Source organism: Balaenoptera ricei, chromosome 2, assembly GCF_028023285.1.
Source record: "Balaenoptera ricei isolate mBalRic1 chromosome 2, mBalRic1.hap2, whole genome shotgun sequence".
Lineage (NCBI taxonomy): Eukaryota > Metazoa > Chordata > Mammalia > Artiodactyla > Balaenopteridae > Balaenoptera > Balaenoptera ricei.
In genome coordinates, this window is record NC_082640.1 from 68424106 (window position 1) to 68439000 (window position 14895).

General features: G+C 48.3%; 1 protein-coding gene across 6 annotated transcripts in view; it reads left to right on the plus strand.

Moving 5' to 3' along the window:
• CLN6 (CLN6 transmembrane ER protein) overlaps positions 1 to 14895 on the plus strand; it is a 51697-nt gene that overhangs the window by 20766 nt on the left and 16036 nt on the right. For 5 of the 6 annotated variants that reach the window (XM_059912910.1, XM_059912912.1, XM_059912911.1 and 2 more), the window contains exon 1: positions 13391 to 13620. The exons of the other annotated variant lie outside the window; for it this stretch is intronic. In XM_059912910.1, the coding sequence (XP_059768893.1) occupies positions 13535 to 13620 (86 nt within the window). In that variant the 5' untranslated portion in view covers positions 13391 to 13534. Of the gene's footprint in view, positions 1 to 13390; positions 13621 to 14895 lie in introns of those variants that run through there. 6 annotated transcript variants of the gene reach the window in all.

Below are 14895 nucleotides of genomic sequence, written 5' to 3' on the forward strand. Positions count from 1 at the left end.
GTCTGCCTTGCAAACCGGTTCATCTGTACCATTTTTCTAGATTCCACATATATGTATTAATATATGATATTTGTTTTTCTCTTTCTGACTTACTTCATTCTGTATGACAGTCTCTAGGTCCATCCACGTCTCTACAAATGACCCAATTTCGTTCCTTTTTATGGCTGAGTAATGTTCCATTGTATATATGTGCCACATCTTCTTTATCCATTCATCTGTAGATGGATACTTTGGTTGCTTCCATGACCTGGCTACTGTAAATAGTCATGTACTTTTTTGTGTGTGGATGTGTATTTTCTTTTCTCTTGGTCATATACCTGTATATCTAGGTTATGTGATAACTCAGTATTTAACAGTTTGAGGAATTGGCAGAAGGTTTTCCAAAGGGGATGCACCATTTTACAATCCCACTAGCAATGTATAAGGGTTCCAATTTCTCCACGTCTTCCCCAACACTTGTTATTGTTTGTCTTTTTTGATCCCTTGCTTATTCCTGTGATCCCATCTTTTATTTCTTTAAACATTTCCTATCTAGTCATTTTACATCTTCTTCTATCTGATAATTGCAATAACTAAAAACCATAGGGATCTAAATGTGTTACATTTTGTCTTCTCTTCATGGTAGCTCATTTCCTTCTGTATTTGATGATATATTTCTGTGAAAATATAAGGTAGGGTTTTTCTTGTGCTCATTGCTATATCCCCATCATCTAGAACAGTGACTGATATGTAACAGGTGCTCAACAAATTGTTGTTGAATGAACAAATGAGTCCTAAGGACCTAAGCAGGAAAGGAAACCCCAGAGAAGATGTGCATTTGCTTCTGCTTAGTGCCAAGATGCCTATAAACCTACGGCTATTTAGCCTCTATCAGTCACAGTCTCCTTGGGGAAAACAGAAGCCATACACTCTATGTATTCCAAGTGTATCCACCTGTGTCCAATCAGGAAACAAACCACACAGTGATTTAAACAGGGGATGTTTAATATAAACAATTATTAAGCTATAATAAAAGAATAACTATAAGATATAAAAAGAACTATAGTGCTGAGAGAAAGTACCCAAGGAAGGACAAACTTTGAAGGGGAGGGGTCTCCCTCCCCAAAGGTGGGGTTCACACCTCACTGGAGAAAATGTGGTTGCAGACCACTGTATGGCAGAGAAGTTCGCAAGGTGGCCTGGGCCAGAGCCTATCCTCAGTTTCTGGAAAGACAAGAAGCAACCCACTGGAGCACATGTGAGCTGTGCCCGGGGGGCAGGTGGTCAGGCGTGCAGGTGCACAGAGGGAATCTGGCACCACTGCAAGAGGGAGGCCTGGAATCCACCGTCTGTGAGCACAATGGGAGGTGATCACCAGGCCAAGCAGGGGCTGTGAGGTCACTGAGAGATTGTGTGGTCTGGGTGTGTGGCTGGGACAGAGCACCACCGGAATTGCTCCTGCCCATACCACTCTCCAAAGGTACAGCGCCAGGACCAGCAGGAGAAACGCTTCCTCCCCCAGTGTCTTTCCAGTGCCGTCTACAGAAAAAACTTACCATCAGTAAGCTCATAGTAAGAAGGTACGTTTAAAGGAATTTTGCCCATAATCACAGAACAGGTATTGAAAAGTGAATTTGGAACAAGAGGCAATAAATTGATAGTTGGCATGCCAAGCATCTCAGTTTCGGCTCCAGGGAAATAGAGGTCTATACAAACTTTGGAAGTGTTGGGGGAGCAAAGGTAAGGGAACCTTCAACTGCAGCTTCAGTCTGTAGCACCCACGTGGGTGATTCTCAGGTTTGCCCCGAGGCCACTCTAATCTCAAGAGCCTCTGGGAAGCGCCCACCCACCCTCTCAGGCAGCAGCCCGTTGTAGGAGATCCTCAAGAAGCACATCCAGAAGCTACTGTGAACTCCTGTCTGCTTGTGAGTCTGCAACCCCTCTGGAGAACCGTGCCCTCTCCCTTTCACCCCTTTCACCCGCCTTCCGAATCTCTCCCAACAGCCTCTCGTTTGCAGCCTCTACTGAAACCCCATGGGGCAGAGGATTCTGGGAAATGTAGTTTCTGCTTCTCCTCAGCGATAGAGCGGAGACCTCAGAAGGGGAGCCAGTGACAGTACACAATCCTTTAGAGACCTGAGCTAAGGTGGAGTCCTGAGGCAGATCCCCTACGTTGCCACTGGCCCAAGGGCAGGCTTCCCAGGAGTACCTAAAATGGGCATTTGCCCTCAGGGCCGCCCAACCTTTTCTTTGCTTTCCAGTCAGTGCTTCTTCATCCAGTCTCAGGTCCGTGATTTTTGTTTGTTTGTTTAATTTTAGTGGTGAGGAACCTTGGTGATTTCCCCTACTATCTGCATACCCAGCAATGCATTAAAATTATTCTTTTCCAGGACCCAGTTGTTTTACAGGGAGGGAGCCCTTCTGGGAATCTAGTCCATCACACCACCAAGTGCAGAAGATCCAGGCTACTTTTTAAAAGAATGATTCCAACTCAGCAAGGCTCTAAAGTCAGTGGAATAATTTTAATGCCACTGCTCACAACGGAAAAAAACATAAGAAATAAGTGATTCAAATTTGTGGCTGTATCACAGAGGCCTGTGGGGATCTGATGAGAGCTAGAGGTTCCGCAAGATATACATATATCCTCAAAACATGTTGCATACAATTCCAGGTGGTCCGAAGTCCCCTGACGCCCATCTGTGGACCCTGTCCACAGAAAGTAAAAGCTTGACAAAAGAGAAATCAGGTCACGTACAAAATGTCAGTCCAGCTTTTATAAAGAGCCCAAAGCAGTTGGTATTTTTCTCACCATGCTTTTCTAAACATTACTAAAAGCATTTCTAATTAAATGTTCAATGTTTACTGTTTCTAGCATATTAGTTTTAAATCATATTAAAGACATAGTAAAGTTTTTCGTGTTTCATTAAAAAATTTGCAGTGGAAGCGGCCCCTTGTGTAATTAATGTCTACAATGACTCCATGCCTGTTTCATAAGGACTGAGCATGGCTTTACTAACAAGTTATTATAAGGGTTTGTTTGTAATAACTTTACTTGTAAGACATTTTCATCATTTAATTTATGTCAAATCAGGAACAAACTCCCAACTCAAACAATGTTCTTATGGGGAAAACACAGTTTTATGCAATGGTCAATTCAAGAATGCCCTGGGGAAAAAACTAGATTGTCTTGTTTCAGGTATTTTAGCCTTGTCCTCCACCCCACCCCAAACCCGGCTACCTTACATGTTTCCCCAGGGAAGGGACTGCAGAGCAGGAAGACCTGGGAGTCCATCCTGGCTTCTGCTGGGTAACCTTGGCCTCACATCTCCAAGTTTCTGTTTAATCATCTGTCAAGGAGCAATGACAGTACCACGGAGTGGGTGGGCAAGGACAGTAAGGTTACGAGAAATATTGGTTCCATGTGTGCTATCCTGGTGCAGCTCAACAAATGCTTATTGACTGACTAGGTAACTGGGAACTGGCTCTGGCTAGTTGTCCAACTAGGAAAAGGGATCCCGCTTTGCCTGCTGGGTCTGTTCAGAGTTATGACTTGCCCATTGTTCGATGGGGGATCCTGTAGCCAAACAAATGAATAGTTAAAGTCAGGCAACGAGGGCTTTTGGCTTTGGGTGGAAACTTAATTCCCAGATAATACATACATTATGTATAGACTGCCTATACCTGCCTCTGCGCTTGGCACTCAGGCCAGAGCCCCGCACAGGAAGATCGTGGAAAGGCAGGGGAGGATGAGACATAGGCTGGTGGTGAATGACCCAGTTTAGAACTCCCCTCTCACGTCGCAGGGGTGAGGAATCTCCAGGCCATGGGAGTGAAATGTACAATTTGATTTGTCATCAGGGTGATACTACCATGGTTACCTCTGCTGTCATCCAGAAGGTAATCTTTTTTGCAAGGCAGAGCATCTGAAGTTTTTAAGATTAAAGATCACTTGAAATGGTATTGCTACTTTGGAAAATAGTTTGCAGTTTCTTATAAAGTTAAATGTATAGTTACCATAGAAGCCAGCAATCCCATTCCTAGGTGTTTACTTAAGAGAAATAAGACATCTGTCCACACAAAGACTTGTACATGAATGTTCCTAGCAACTTTATCAAACTGGAAACAACTCAGATATCCTTCAAATGGATTAACAAACTGTGGTACATCCAGACAATAGAATTCTACTCGGTAATAAAAAGAACTGAACTCTTGAAATGTACAAAAATACGAATGAATCTCAAAAGCATCATACTAAGTGGAAAAATCCAGATGGAAAAAGCTAGATGATTCCATTTATATGAAATTTAAGAAAAGACAAAACTATAATGACATAAAGAAAATCAGTGGTTGTCAAGGGTTGGCGATGGTAGAAGGGAGGCACTGCAAAGGGACATGAGGGAATTTTTGGAAGTGATGGAATTATTCTGTATCATGACTGTGGTGGTGGTTACATGAGAATATACATTTGTCAAAATTCATTGACTTATACTTAAAATTAAAGAATTTTATTGTGTATAAGTTATACCGCGATAGAGCTATTTTTTTTTAAACCGTGACTTAAAGCTATCATGTTTATCTCTCAATTAAACCTGAAACTAGCAAAGTTTACTTAAGTTTGACCTTAGACTTATTTTCCAGGCAGGTCAGTGGGCCTCAGAAAAATTCCTAAGGACTCACTTCTGAGCTGGTGGTGGGAAAGGCTGATACAGGGTTCTAAAGCCAGAAGTTAGGTGATGTTTTCTGCTCTGGGAGCCCATGGGTTCAAAGCCCAGAAAGGAATTCAGGGGCACCCTTACAATGTGGAGCAGGATACAGACTACCTGGTGAGATTCGAGGGGATCCAGAAAGTTCTCCTTCAGATGGCCCCCACGTTGGTGCTGAACTTCTGGTGCTTCCTCTGGATTGAGCATTGCCTTCCCCGAGCTTCCTACCCAGGAAAACACATTCTTGCCACCAGGACAATGACCATGAGTTTTCAGGCTTCTACCACCTTCTTAGAGCTTCCCAATAACCTTGGAAGGGGGCTGTTATGATCATCCTGATCTTGGGTGGCCGTGTGGTGGCTGCAGTGTGTGGCAGCTTGAAGCGAGACCTCAGTTCCCTGGCCAGGGATTGAACCCAGGCCGTAGCGGTGAAAGCACTGAATCCTAACCATTAGACCACCAGGGGTTAGTGGCTAGGAGCAGGACCCTGGCTCTTGTCTGCTTTGAAGAAAGAATTCATCAAAGAGATGAAAAGTAGCGAGGCATGTAAAGTGTTTATTAGGAGAGAAGATATGTTCAGAGAAAGCATGGGTGGGCTGAGATAGAGAGAGAGAACCACGCTTTTGGGGTGGTTTAAATCACTTATATGGGGGCAGTTCTTCCAGGTTTCCTCTGGCCAATCCTCTTGCTTTGTCTGTCTTTGAGTCCATGTTTGGTCTGGCTCAGGGCCCTCCCCTCTGTGCGAGCGCATCTTTTACCCAAGGTGGATTCCAGCACGAGGGTCTCTAGGTGGTTAGCAGAACATATTATACTCTAGTGCCCCCTCCCCTGAGGATCTTGTCTGTCCATGTGTAGCTTGAGGGGGTCTCCTTGACCTCAAGAATGAGAAATATGTGACCTCCTTATCTTTTATCTAAGCAGGGCTTAGCCCCTATTTGTTTTTGTCATTCCCATTATCTTGAAGTGTCCACAGGAGACAAAGTCCAGGTGCTTATCATGTTCCTGTTATTATCTTTATTTTCAAAGTATAAACAGGAGGCTAGTTGTAAATGTCTAACCTGGGGCCCATCTATCTCCTACCTCAATCCCATTTTACAGGTAAAGAAACCAAGAGCAGAGAGCTTGGGTGGCTTTTCCCAGAGCACACAGCCCTGAGTCAACCTCAGTGGAGCCAGATCCTATCTAAGCCTTATCTTTTTAAAGCCCTCGCTTTCTGCAGCATGGCTGTCCACTCACATGGATGACTTTTCTACTTTTTAAAGATCAGGCCTATGAAGATGCCCCTGGGAAAAGCCTAGATTTTCTAACACTAACAGCTCTGGGTCTCTTGAATAGATGATTAATTTCAAAGTCCAGTCACACAGAGTTCAGGCTTAACAATTCTTAAATAGTTTTTAAAAGCAGATTATTACTCCTTGCTCGCCATGGCCATGGAGAAACCTCCCTCAAGTCTGCATGGCCTGTCTGGTCAGGCAGCTTGTGTGGTGGTTTCTGAAGAGTACACGCCCCAGAGGCAGGCTGCCCAGCTCATTGACGGCCACACCACTGACAGAACAGGCTGTGGGATCTTGGGCAGGTGACTCAGCCTCTCTGTGCCTGAGTTTCCTCATCTGTAAGCAAGGCAAAATTTATCCCTACCCCTAAGGGCTATTGTGAGAATTAAATGAGGGCAGACACATAAAGCACTGAGACCAGGGCCTAGCACATAGCAATTGTACAATAAATGTTAGCTGTTAAGAGTGAAAGAAAAGGGGGGACTTCCCTGGTGGTCTAGTGGTTAAGAATCCACCTTCCAATGCAGGGGACGCAGGTTCGATCCCTGGTCGGGGAACTAAGATGCCACATGCTGTGGGGCAACTAAGCCCATGAGCCACAACTACTGAGCCTGCATGCTCTAGAGCCCACGCGCCACAGCTAGAGAGCCCACATGCCGCAACTACTGAACCCACACACTCTGGAGCCCGCGTGCCACAACTAGAGAGCCCGCATGCTGCAACTAAGACCCAATGCAGCCAAATAAATTAATTAATTTTTTAATAAAAGTGAAAGAAAAGAACCCTGAATTCCTTTCTGGGCTTTGAACCCATGGACTCCCAAAGCAGGAAACACCACGTAAGTTCTGATTTTAGAAGCTCACATCAGCCTTTTCCACCACAGGCTCAGGAGCAGGTGCTTAGAAATTCATTTGAAGCAGTAATTTTGAGGCCCACTGACCTTTCTTAAAAAATGAGTCTAAGATTAAACTTAAGTAAACTTCACTAATGTTCACGTAAGAGCTAGGGATGTGGCATCAGGGCAGCGGCAGGCCCTGGGACCCTGTTAGCAGCAGATGGGAAGGGGAGGGGGCTAGCTGAGAACAATTCAATGCGGGAGGCAGACTTCCAGACAAGGTTTATAACACATGTAGAAAAGAGTGATCTCTTCCATTAAGGCATGGGGAAAGAGCACAGAATCTCCTATCTTAGGGCTTTTGTTGAAGCCCAGGGTAGTGAACCGTCCCCTTCTTCCCTGGCCTATCTGGCCAGAGAGGGAGCAGCTGTGACTGTACAGCATCTGGCCTCACTGACTGGCCCAGGGTGGGCACCTGCCTCAAGCTGAGCCAATCATAATCCCCCCACGAGAACTTAGAATTGGGCCCAGAAGAGTCCAGGCTCATTCTGCTTAACTCCTGGATGAAAGCGAGGTAAACTTGGAAGCTGCCAGCTGAGGCCATTGGCTGCCAATGCTCCCTAGGACACAGGGCAAGCCAGTTTCAGAGAGAGAGAAGGATGGAACAGAAGCAGAGTGGGAGGGAGGTGGCTTTCGGGTTTCTCTAAGTCCAGGCCCTGGTTCTCATCTGTTCCCCAAGGCCCAGCTGCATCCTCGTACTTAGATTCCTTTAAAATCGCTTTTTGCCATTAACCTGGCCCCAGCTGTTTCTAGCAGTCACAACCACAAGACTCTTTTTTTTTTTTTTTAAATAAAATTATTTATTTATTTTTGGCTGCGTTGCATTTTCGTTGCTGGGCGTGGGCTTTCTCTAGTTGCAGTGAGCGGGGGCTACTCTTCGTTGCAGTGCGCGCTTCTCATTGCTGTGGCTTCTCGTGTTGTGGAGCATGGGGTCTAGAGCACGGGCTCAGTAGTTGTGGCTCGTGGGCTCTAGAGCGCAGGCTCAGTAGTTGTGGCGCATGGGCTTAGTTGCTCCGCGGCATGTGGGATCTTCCTGGGCCAGGGCTCGAACCCGTGTCCCCTGCATTGGCAGGTGGATTCTTAACCACTGCGCCACCAGGGAAGCCCCCACAAGACTCTTAATGAAAGCAATTTGAGGCAAACACCTCCTTCTGTCTCTTTCCCCCACAGTGTGGTCACCCTCCCAGCTTCCTTAAGGATGACCTCAGCCTGGACGAGGGTGTCCTACAGGCAACACCAGCTGACAGGGGAAGCCATTCTCCATGTCCTTCTATGGTCCCTCCCTCTTCCCCCAGACCTATCCTCTCTTCCCTGGGGTCTGACCATGTGTAACCCCTGTTTCTCACAAGCAGAGGTCCCTAAATCAGGCCTTTCCTGACTGCCTTTCTCCCGGCATAACTGCCCCTTCCCTGTCCCATTTCTTCTTTGTCTGCCCTCCTTAGTCCCAGCTTCTGAGTTCAGAGGGCTGTGTGTCATGCCTCCCAGGTGGTGGCTACAGCCTAACAGGGGACTTCAAAGCCTTCCAGAGAGATGATGGATATTAGCTGAACCTATTGTAATCATTTCATAATATACGTAAATCAAACCATGATGCCGTATGCCTTAAACTTGTGCAGTGATGTATGTCAGTTATTTCTCAACAAAACTGGGGGTGGGGGAAAGCCTTCCCGGGGCAGACCGGCATGGGAAGATGTTTTGGGAAAAGAAAAGTTTTCAAAAGTTCTTATGTAAATTTGATAGAAAGATGAGGATTCGTCTCACCGGATTAGGAGTGAGGAGATTGGAGTCTAGTCCTGGCTTTGCTTCTAACTCACTGTGTGACTTCAGGCTTCAGTTTTCTCAGCAGCAGAATGGCAGAATTGAATGAGATCAAAGGCTTTTGGGAGCCTTGTAAGGAGGCCTTGGTCATTGCCTTGGAAACGGTAGGAGGGAAAGAGAGATGGCACCTGGGCCCCTGTTTCTCTTCACTCAGAGTAGCCCCGCTTGTATCTGTTTTATACACTGAGCCTCCTTCTCAGATGTTATCTTATCCCAGGTTTCCGAAGAAGCAGATCTTGAGGCAGGAGTGTATGTGCTAACACTTTATGATGGAGTGCGATGCTGGGGCAGCTGAGGTGGGAAAAAGCAGGGTGAGGGAGAGAAAAGGAGGGAGAGGGCACAGAGGACTTTGCTGAGCTGGCTGCTATACACCTCCCCTGTTGCTAAATCTTGTGGGACCTTCTTTAATGAGGCCGTACGAAGCTTAGGACAGTCCACCCAGAAAGAGGAAGAGAAAGGAATTTATCTGCCAACCCCTGTCTCTTACTGGTCAAAGGTTCACCCCATGGAGTGTCTGACACTCCTGCACTCTCAGGCCAGAAATTTGGGGGATCGGGGGGTGCCATTGGTTTGTGCTGGTGAAACAAGTGGAAGACCTGGAAGACAGGTGTAGCTGAGAGGATCTTAGGCGGGCATTAAAAAGGAGCTCATACAGCTCTAGTTGGAAAAGAGTGAGAACTTCTGCTAAAATAAAAGTTGAAACCACTGGTCTGTGTAATCCCAAAGGACCTTCCCAGCTGCAAAGTTCCTTGACGCTGTTCACTGAAATTGCAGCTGAGACCATTTGCCTTTCTGGTGGGCAGGAACCATGTCCCCAGAGAGTTGGAAGCAAGATTCCTGGAAATGTGTATCCCTCAGTGCCCAAGGGTTGGTGCCAACTTTGCTCTATCCCCCACCCCTGGCCCTGCTACCCTCAATTTCCATGCAATTTGAGAGCTAACACAGATGGTATTTTTAAAGAGTCCTGATGGGACAGGAAAGACGGGGGGCTGATAATCCCACCAGGCTGGGGGAGTTTTCATCTTGTTCATTCCGAAAGTCCCAGCCTCCCTGCCAGCCTGGATTCCCCTGCACTCAGGAGCAGCTGTCGGCTCCAGACAGGAGGCAGATTTGATGGTATTTAAGGGATTGGAGGATTAAGTGAGCCAGAGAGGCCCCCACTGCACAGCCTCATCCTCTAATGGCTGGAAGCTCACTCCTTGGTATTATTAAATCGATGATTACATCACGGGCACTGCATACCCCTACCTTTGGAGCCCAGCAGGCTTGCAAAGCCAGCAGAGAATGAGAGATTAGGGTCAGAGTGGGAAGCCTCAATCCTTCTTCTCTGGTGCATGCATAGATCAATCTGTAGATGGAAGATCAGACTCACCAAAATTAAATCTGGGATCCAGTCTGAGCGTTGTCTTTGGCTGACCTTGGGTACACTACTTCAGCTCAGGACATTGGCTTTCCCTGATGCAAAACAGGGACATCCCCTGCTTGCTTATGACATGGTGAGGAACAAATGAGAGAAAGCAAGCTATAAAGCATACGTGCCCTTTAGTGGGGCTGGGGTGTGACCTGTGGGCTGCTGGAGCCCAGGATGGGACTGATGGAAAATGGTCCTGATGCAGGCACCAGCCACAGTCAAGATGGGACATGCAGGCTCTGATCAAAAGGAGAAGGAATAAACCCAATAAAAGTCTCTCAAGAGAAAAGACAGGAAAGAAAATAGAATGGAAGTAGGCATAGCTCAAACCCCTCAAATCATGGAGGGAAACCTCAGGTCCAAGGACAGACTGTTGTAAATAACAAACCCACCAGTGCCAGGCTCTGTGCTAAGCACTTCACGTGCATTATTTCACTGAATCATCACAACCCCAATGCAGTAGATGCAACAAGCTTCTCCTTGTTACAGATGAGTAAACTGAGGCTGAGCAATTTACCCAAGTGTCACAGCTAGTTAGCAACGGTATCAGGATTGAAATCCAGGCAGTCTGCCTCACAGATTGTTCTCCGGCTTTTTTTTTTTTTTTTTTAATTGAAGTATAGATGATTTACAATGTTGTGTTAGTTTCTGGTGTACAGCAAAGTGATTCAGATATATATATATATAGGTATATATATATATATATATTCTTTTCCATTATGGTTTATTACAGGATGCTTATTCTTTTATATTTTATATTCTTTTCCATTATGGTTAATATAGTTCCCTGTGCTATACAGTAGGACTGTGTTGTTTGTTCTCAGGCTTTGCCCATTGTTCTCCTTTCTCACAGGGAAGCTGTCTCCCCAGGTAGCCTCTAAGGTTCGAATTGTCATCTATATTCCTGTGACTCACAAGTCTGTCTGCTCAACTCCCAAGTCTGGCCTAAGTGTCAGATCCATGGGTCCATCAGCCTTCCTGACCCCACCTCAAGCTTAATGTGTCCAAGGATGAATTCTCATTTAGCCTAAACCTGCTCCAACCCACTTCCCAAGGGGTACCTCCACCATCCACCCAGCTGCAGAAACTGGCCACTGCCTGAACTCTTCTCTCACCCCTGACATCCAAGTCACAGCCTTGGTACCTCCCACACAACTTTTGATGTCATTAATTCTCTCCTTTCCACTGTCACTGTACCCAGTCCAGGACCCTCACGAGAAGAACTGGGCCCCAGTCTCTAGTCCTGCCTCCTCTCATCCACCTCCCCGACCCCCCATACTGTGGAGGGAAGGGTCTAAAATGCAAATACGTTGGTGCCACTCCCCTGCCCAACAGCCTTGAACTGCTTCCCATTGTTCTCTGGATAAAGGCTGTCCTCCTTTGCGCTGGTTCCTTCCCCAGGTCAACTCCTGTTGCTCTTCCTCCCTGCCCTCTGCTGCTCTCACTGAACTTCTTTCTGTTCCTCCAAACATCAGGGTCTCTCTGGATGCCAAGCCCCCTGGCTGGCTGTCCCCTCTGACTGGAACACTCTTCCCCACTCCTCATGTGTTTGGTGGACTTCTGCTCAGACTTCATTGTCAGCTCAGAAGTCCAAAGTCACAGCTAGGATGTCCATCTGAAGCCAAGTCCCCCTAAACTGAGTTCATGATTAATCTCTCTATCCAAAACTTTATTCCCTTTCTTGTCCCCTCTGACCTCAATCCTGTGCTAACTGAACACTAATCAGCCAGAGTCAGATGACTAAAACTGTTGTTGTTAACATCATTAATGTACTAAAATTGCTATTATAGATATCATCATTAACATACAAACCCAGGTTGTTTCTCCAGGGCAAGATGAGCTAACAGACCCCCCAGCCATGGACCATCTGGTTGGAGAATCATAACCAAAGATATCCGGACTCCTGAAACAACAATTAACAAATGTCACAAGACGATGATTAATCCCAGCCTTTTTGTTCTTCCCCTTAAAAAAAACCCCCCCTAACTCAAAGACTAAGTTGGAGTGGATCTGAGGCTTGTCTCCCACTCCGTTGCTTGGCACCCTGCAATAAACGCTGTACTTTACCAAGTGGACAAAAAAAAAATAACGTCCACCATCAAGCCATCAGCCACTGCAGCTGCCCCCCATGGCGCATCCCGAGGGGAATTCAGGATGGAGAAAAACAGGATTCTGGCCCTAGATAGTTAAGATGCAGATCAAAGGTCAGTAAGCCCAGACTCTTGCATCTTCCCATACACTAAAATCATTAACTTGAGATGTCTGTTTTTTGTGATTAGCGGTAATCTTTTGATGTTCGACTACATTTTTTTTTTTTTCAGCAAAAACTCCTGTGTATCCTGGCTCCTCCCTTACCTCTTTGGAACAGTTCCTCAGAGCTATCTGTGCTATCTGGCCTACAGTTCTCAGTAATGTCCCCGAATAAAACATAATTCTCAACTTTTAGGTTGTGCATTTTTTTTCAGCCGACAACCACAACTCATTGTCAGTAAATTGGCTTTGCTCCACGTTTGCAAACGGAGTTCAGTTCCCCAAGGCCTCCTCCAGAAGCCTTGTCTGACCCCACCCCCTCCAAGTCTCCACCCTCACAATACTCAGTACTTTCCCCAGCACACCACTTACCAATCCGCACCCCTAACACCCCATGTAAGCCTACTAGGGTAGGGCTCATCCATTCTCATATGGGATGGGGCGCTGCTCAGGAGTTAATACATGTTTCAATGGAAGAGAGGGGAAGTAACTTTTACAAAGCCACAGAATCCAAGAGAGTGACAAAGCCGGAACTGGAATCTGCATCACCCTCCTCCCCAACCTGGGAAGAATTCGCTCTTCTTTGCGTCCTACCCTCCTATCCCACCGATTTTTGATTCCCAGCGTCAAGGGCTATAGAGTTGACATTTTAAGGAGTGCTATCTTCCATCTGAGGAAGGAAAGTGCATAGCACAGTGGGGAAGGACATTGAACCCGTCCCCCCAAGCCTTCCCGTCCCCAAGGACAAGGGAAATCCAGTCTCGTCTCCTCCCCAGGGGAGCATTTGGGTCCAATTAGTCTTTCCCCACGTCCCTAGCCCACCCTAGACGAATATCCGGGTCTCGGGCAGCCTAGGCAAAGCTTCCCGCCCCCGGCCACGCAGGGGACCCCAGCAGATCCCAGCCCCATTAGGCTACACGTTGCGCCCTCCGGCCTCCGTCCCCACCCACTGCCTGGGACGCCACAGTCATCAGGCCCCTCCTTCCCCGCGCGGAGCCGGCCCCGCCTCCCGCGCTCCCGCGCTCCCGCGGCGCGTCTCTTGTCCCGCCCCCGCCGGCCCCTCCTCCGGCCCGCGCCTCTGGGGCCGAGCGTTCTCCCGCCGGTCCGCACCAGCTTTGGGTATTTGCTTTCGCGGCAGTCAGGCCAGCCGAGCCCGTCTCCAGCTCCGGGCAGCGGGGCAGAGGGCCCGGCCGGCGGGGCAGCCATGGAGGCGGCGGCGCGAAGGCGGCAGCACCCGGGAGCGGCGGGTGGCCCGGGGGCGCAGCCGGGCGCCTCCTTCCTGCAGGCCAGGTGGGCGCGCGCCGGCGGGCGGAGCGGAACCGCAGCCCCGCCACGTGACGGGGAGGGCGGGGGACCGGGGCCACGGAGCTCGGGTGGGTCGTCCCCGCGCTATCCCTGCAGCTGCTCCTCGCCCACTCGCCTGAGCCCCGCCTCCGCGCTCCTTTCTCTTCCTGGAGGAGCCCCGTGCCCAGGGAGGCTCAGCGGCGGGATTCAACGGCCCACAGGCCCGGCCGGCTCTAGGACAGTCGCTCAGCTGGGGTCCAAGAAACTCGGGGTGGGGACGGCTGCGGCGGGCCCAGAGGACATCTCTGCTCACTAGGGTCCCCAACGCGCCTGCAAGCCCCGGGCGCCAACCCGAGTTCTGGGGATGCCTTTAAACTTGACTTGGGTTCTGATGTTAACAGGAGGCTCACTCCTTGCCCCGAGGAACCAAAGAATGTGGGAATGTAAATGGAAGAGACAGCGAAATGTGGAAGCTCCCCTCCAGAGAAAGAATTAGGAAGGGCTTTTCCCACACGGTTGCTGTTCCCTTCTCTCAGTAAGGGGAAGTTATTGGTTTATGTAGCTGAGACCAGGTGCTTGGGGCAGAGGAAAATGTACAGAAGCCACCTTTTAATCTTACCCTCCACTCGGCTTTCATACCATTTTACAAATTATAGACATTCATTGCATGGAGCAGGCATTCATTAAGCATCTCTGTTGTGTCCAGCGCTGTGCCAGGCACTAAAGCGGTGGGGAAGGTGAAGCTGGGAGGGTCCCACAGTCCGGTAGGGCGGGCCTGGAAGGAACAGTCCAGGGGCTGAGAGGTCGTCTTGGAGGGCTGCCTGGAGGAAGTGGAGCTTGAGCTGCATCTCAAAGAACTCAGTAGGTGACAGGGGAAGAAAAGCTGTTCCAGCCAGGGGAAAGCTTGGGAAAGGCAAGGAGTGGTGCTGGAGCTTTCTTTGTGTACAGTGGCAGGAGGATGCAGACTGATTGTGAAGGGCCTTGAATGGCAGCAGAGCTGGGACCAGAGTGAGAGCCTTGAGTGCGAAAATTAAGGAGACGCTCTCGGGGCACTAGTGTTCAAAAACCTTCCATGGCTCCCCTATGCCTACTTAAATGTTGGGCCCTGTGTGCCTCACTTGCCTCACCCTAGTTCCTGCCCTAAATGGCAGGTTAAGTATGCAGCTTTTGTTCTGTAGGGCACAGGGGAGCCATGGAAGGTTTTTGAGCACTAGTGTGCTCAGTTTTAGGAAGTTTGTGGTATGATTTGGGATGAGGGAAGAAGTCTGAGAGACTTGGGTG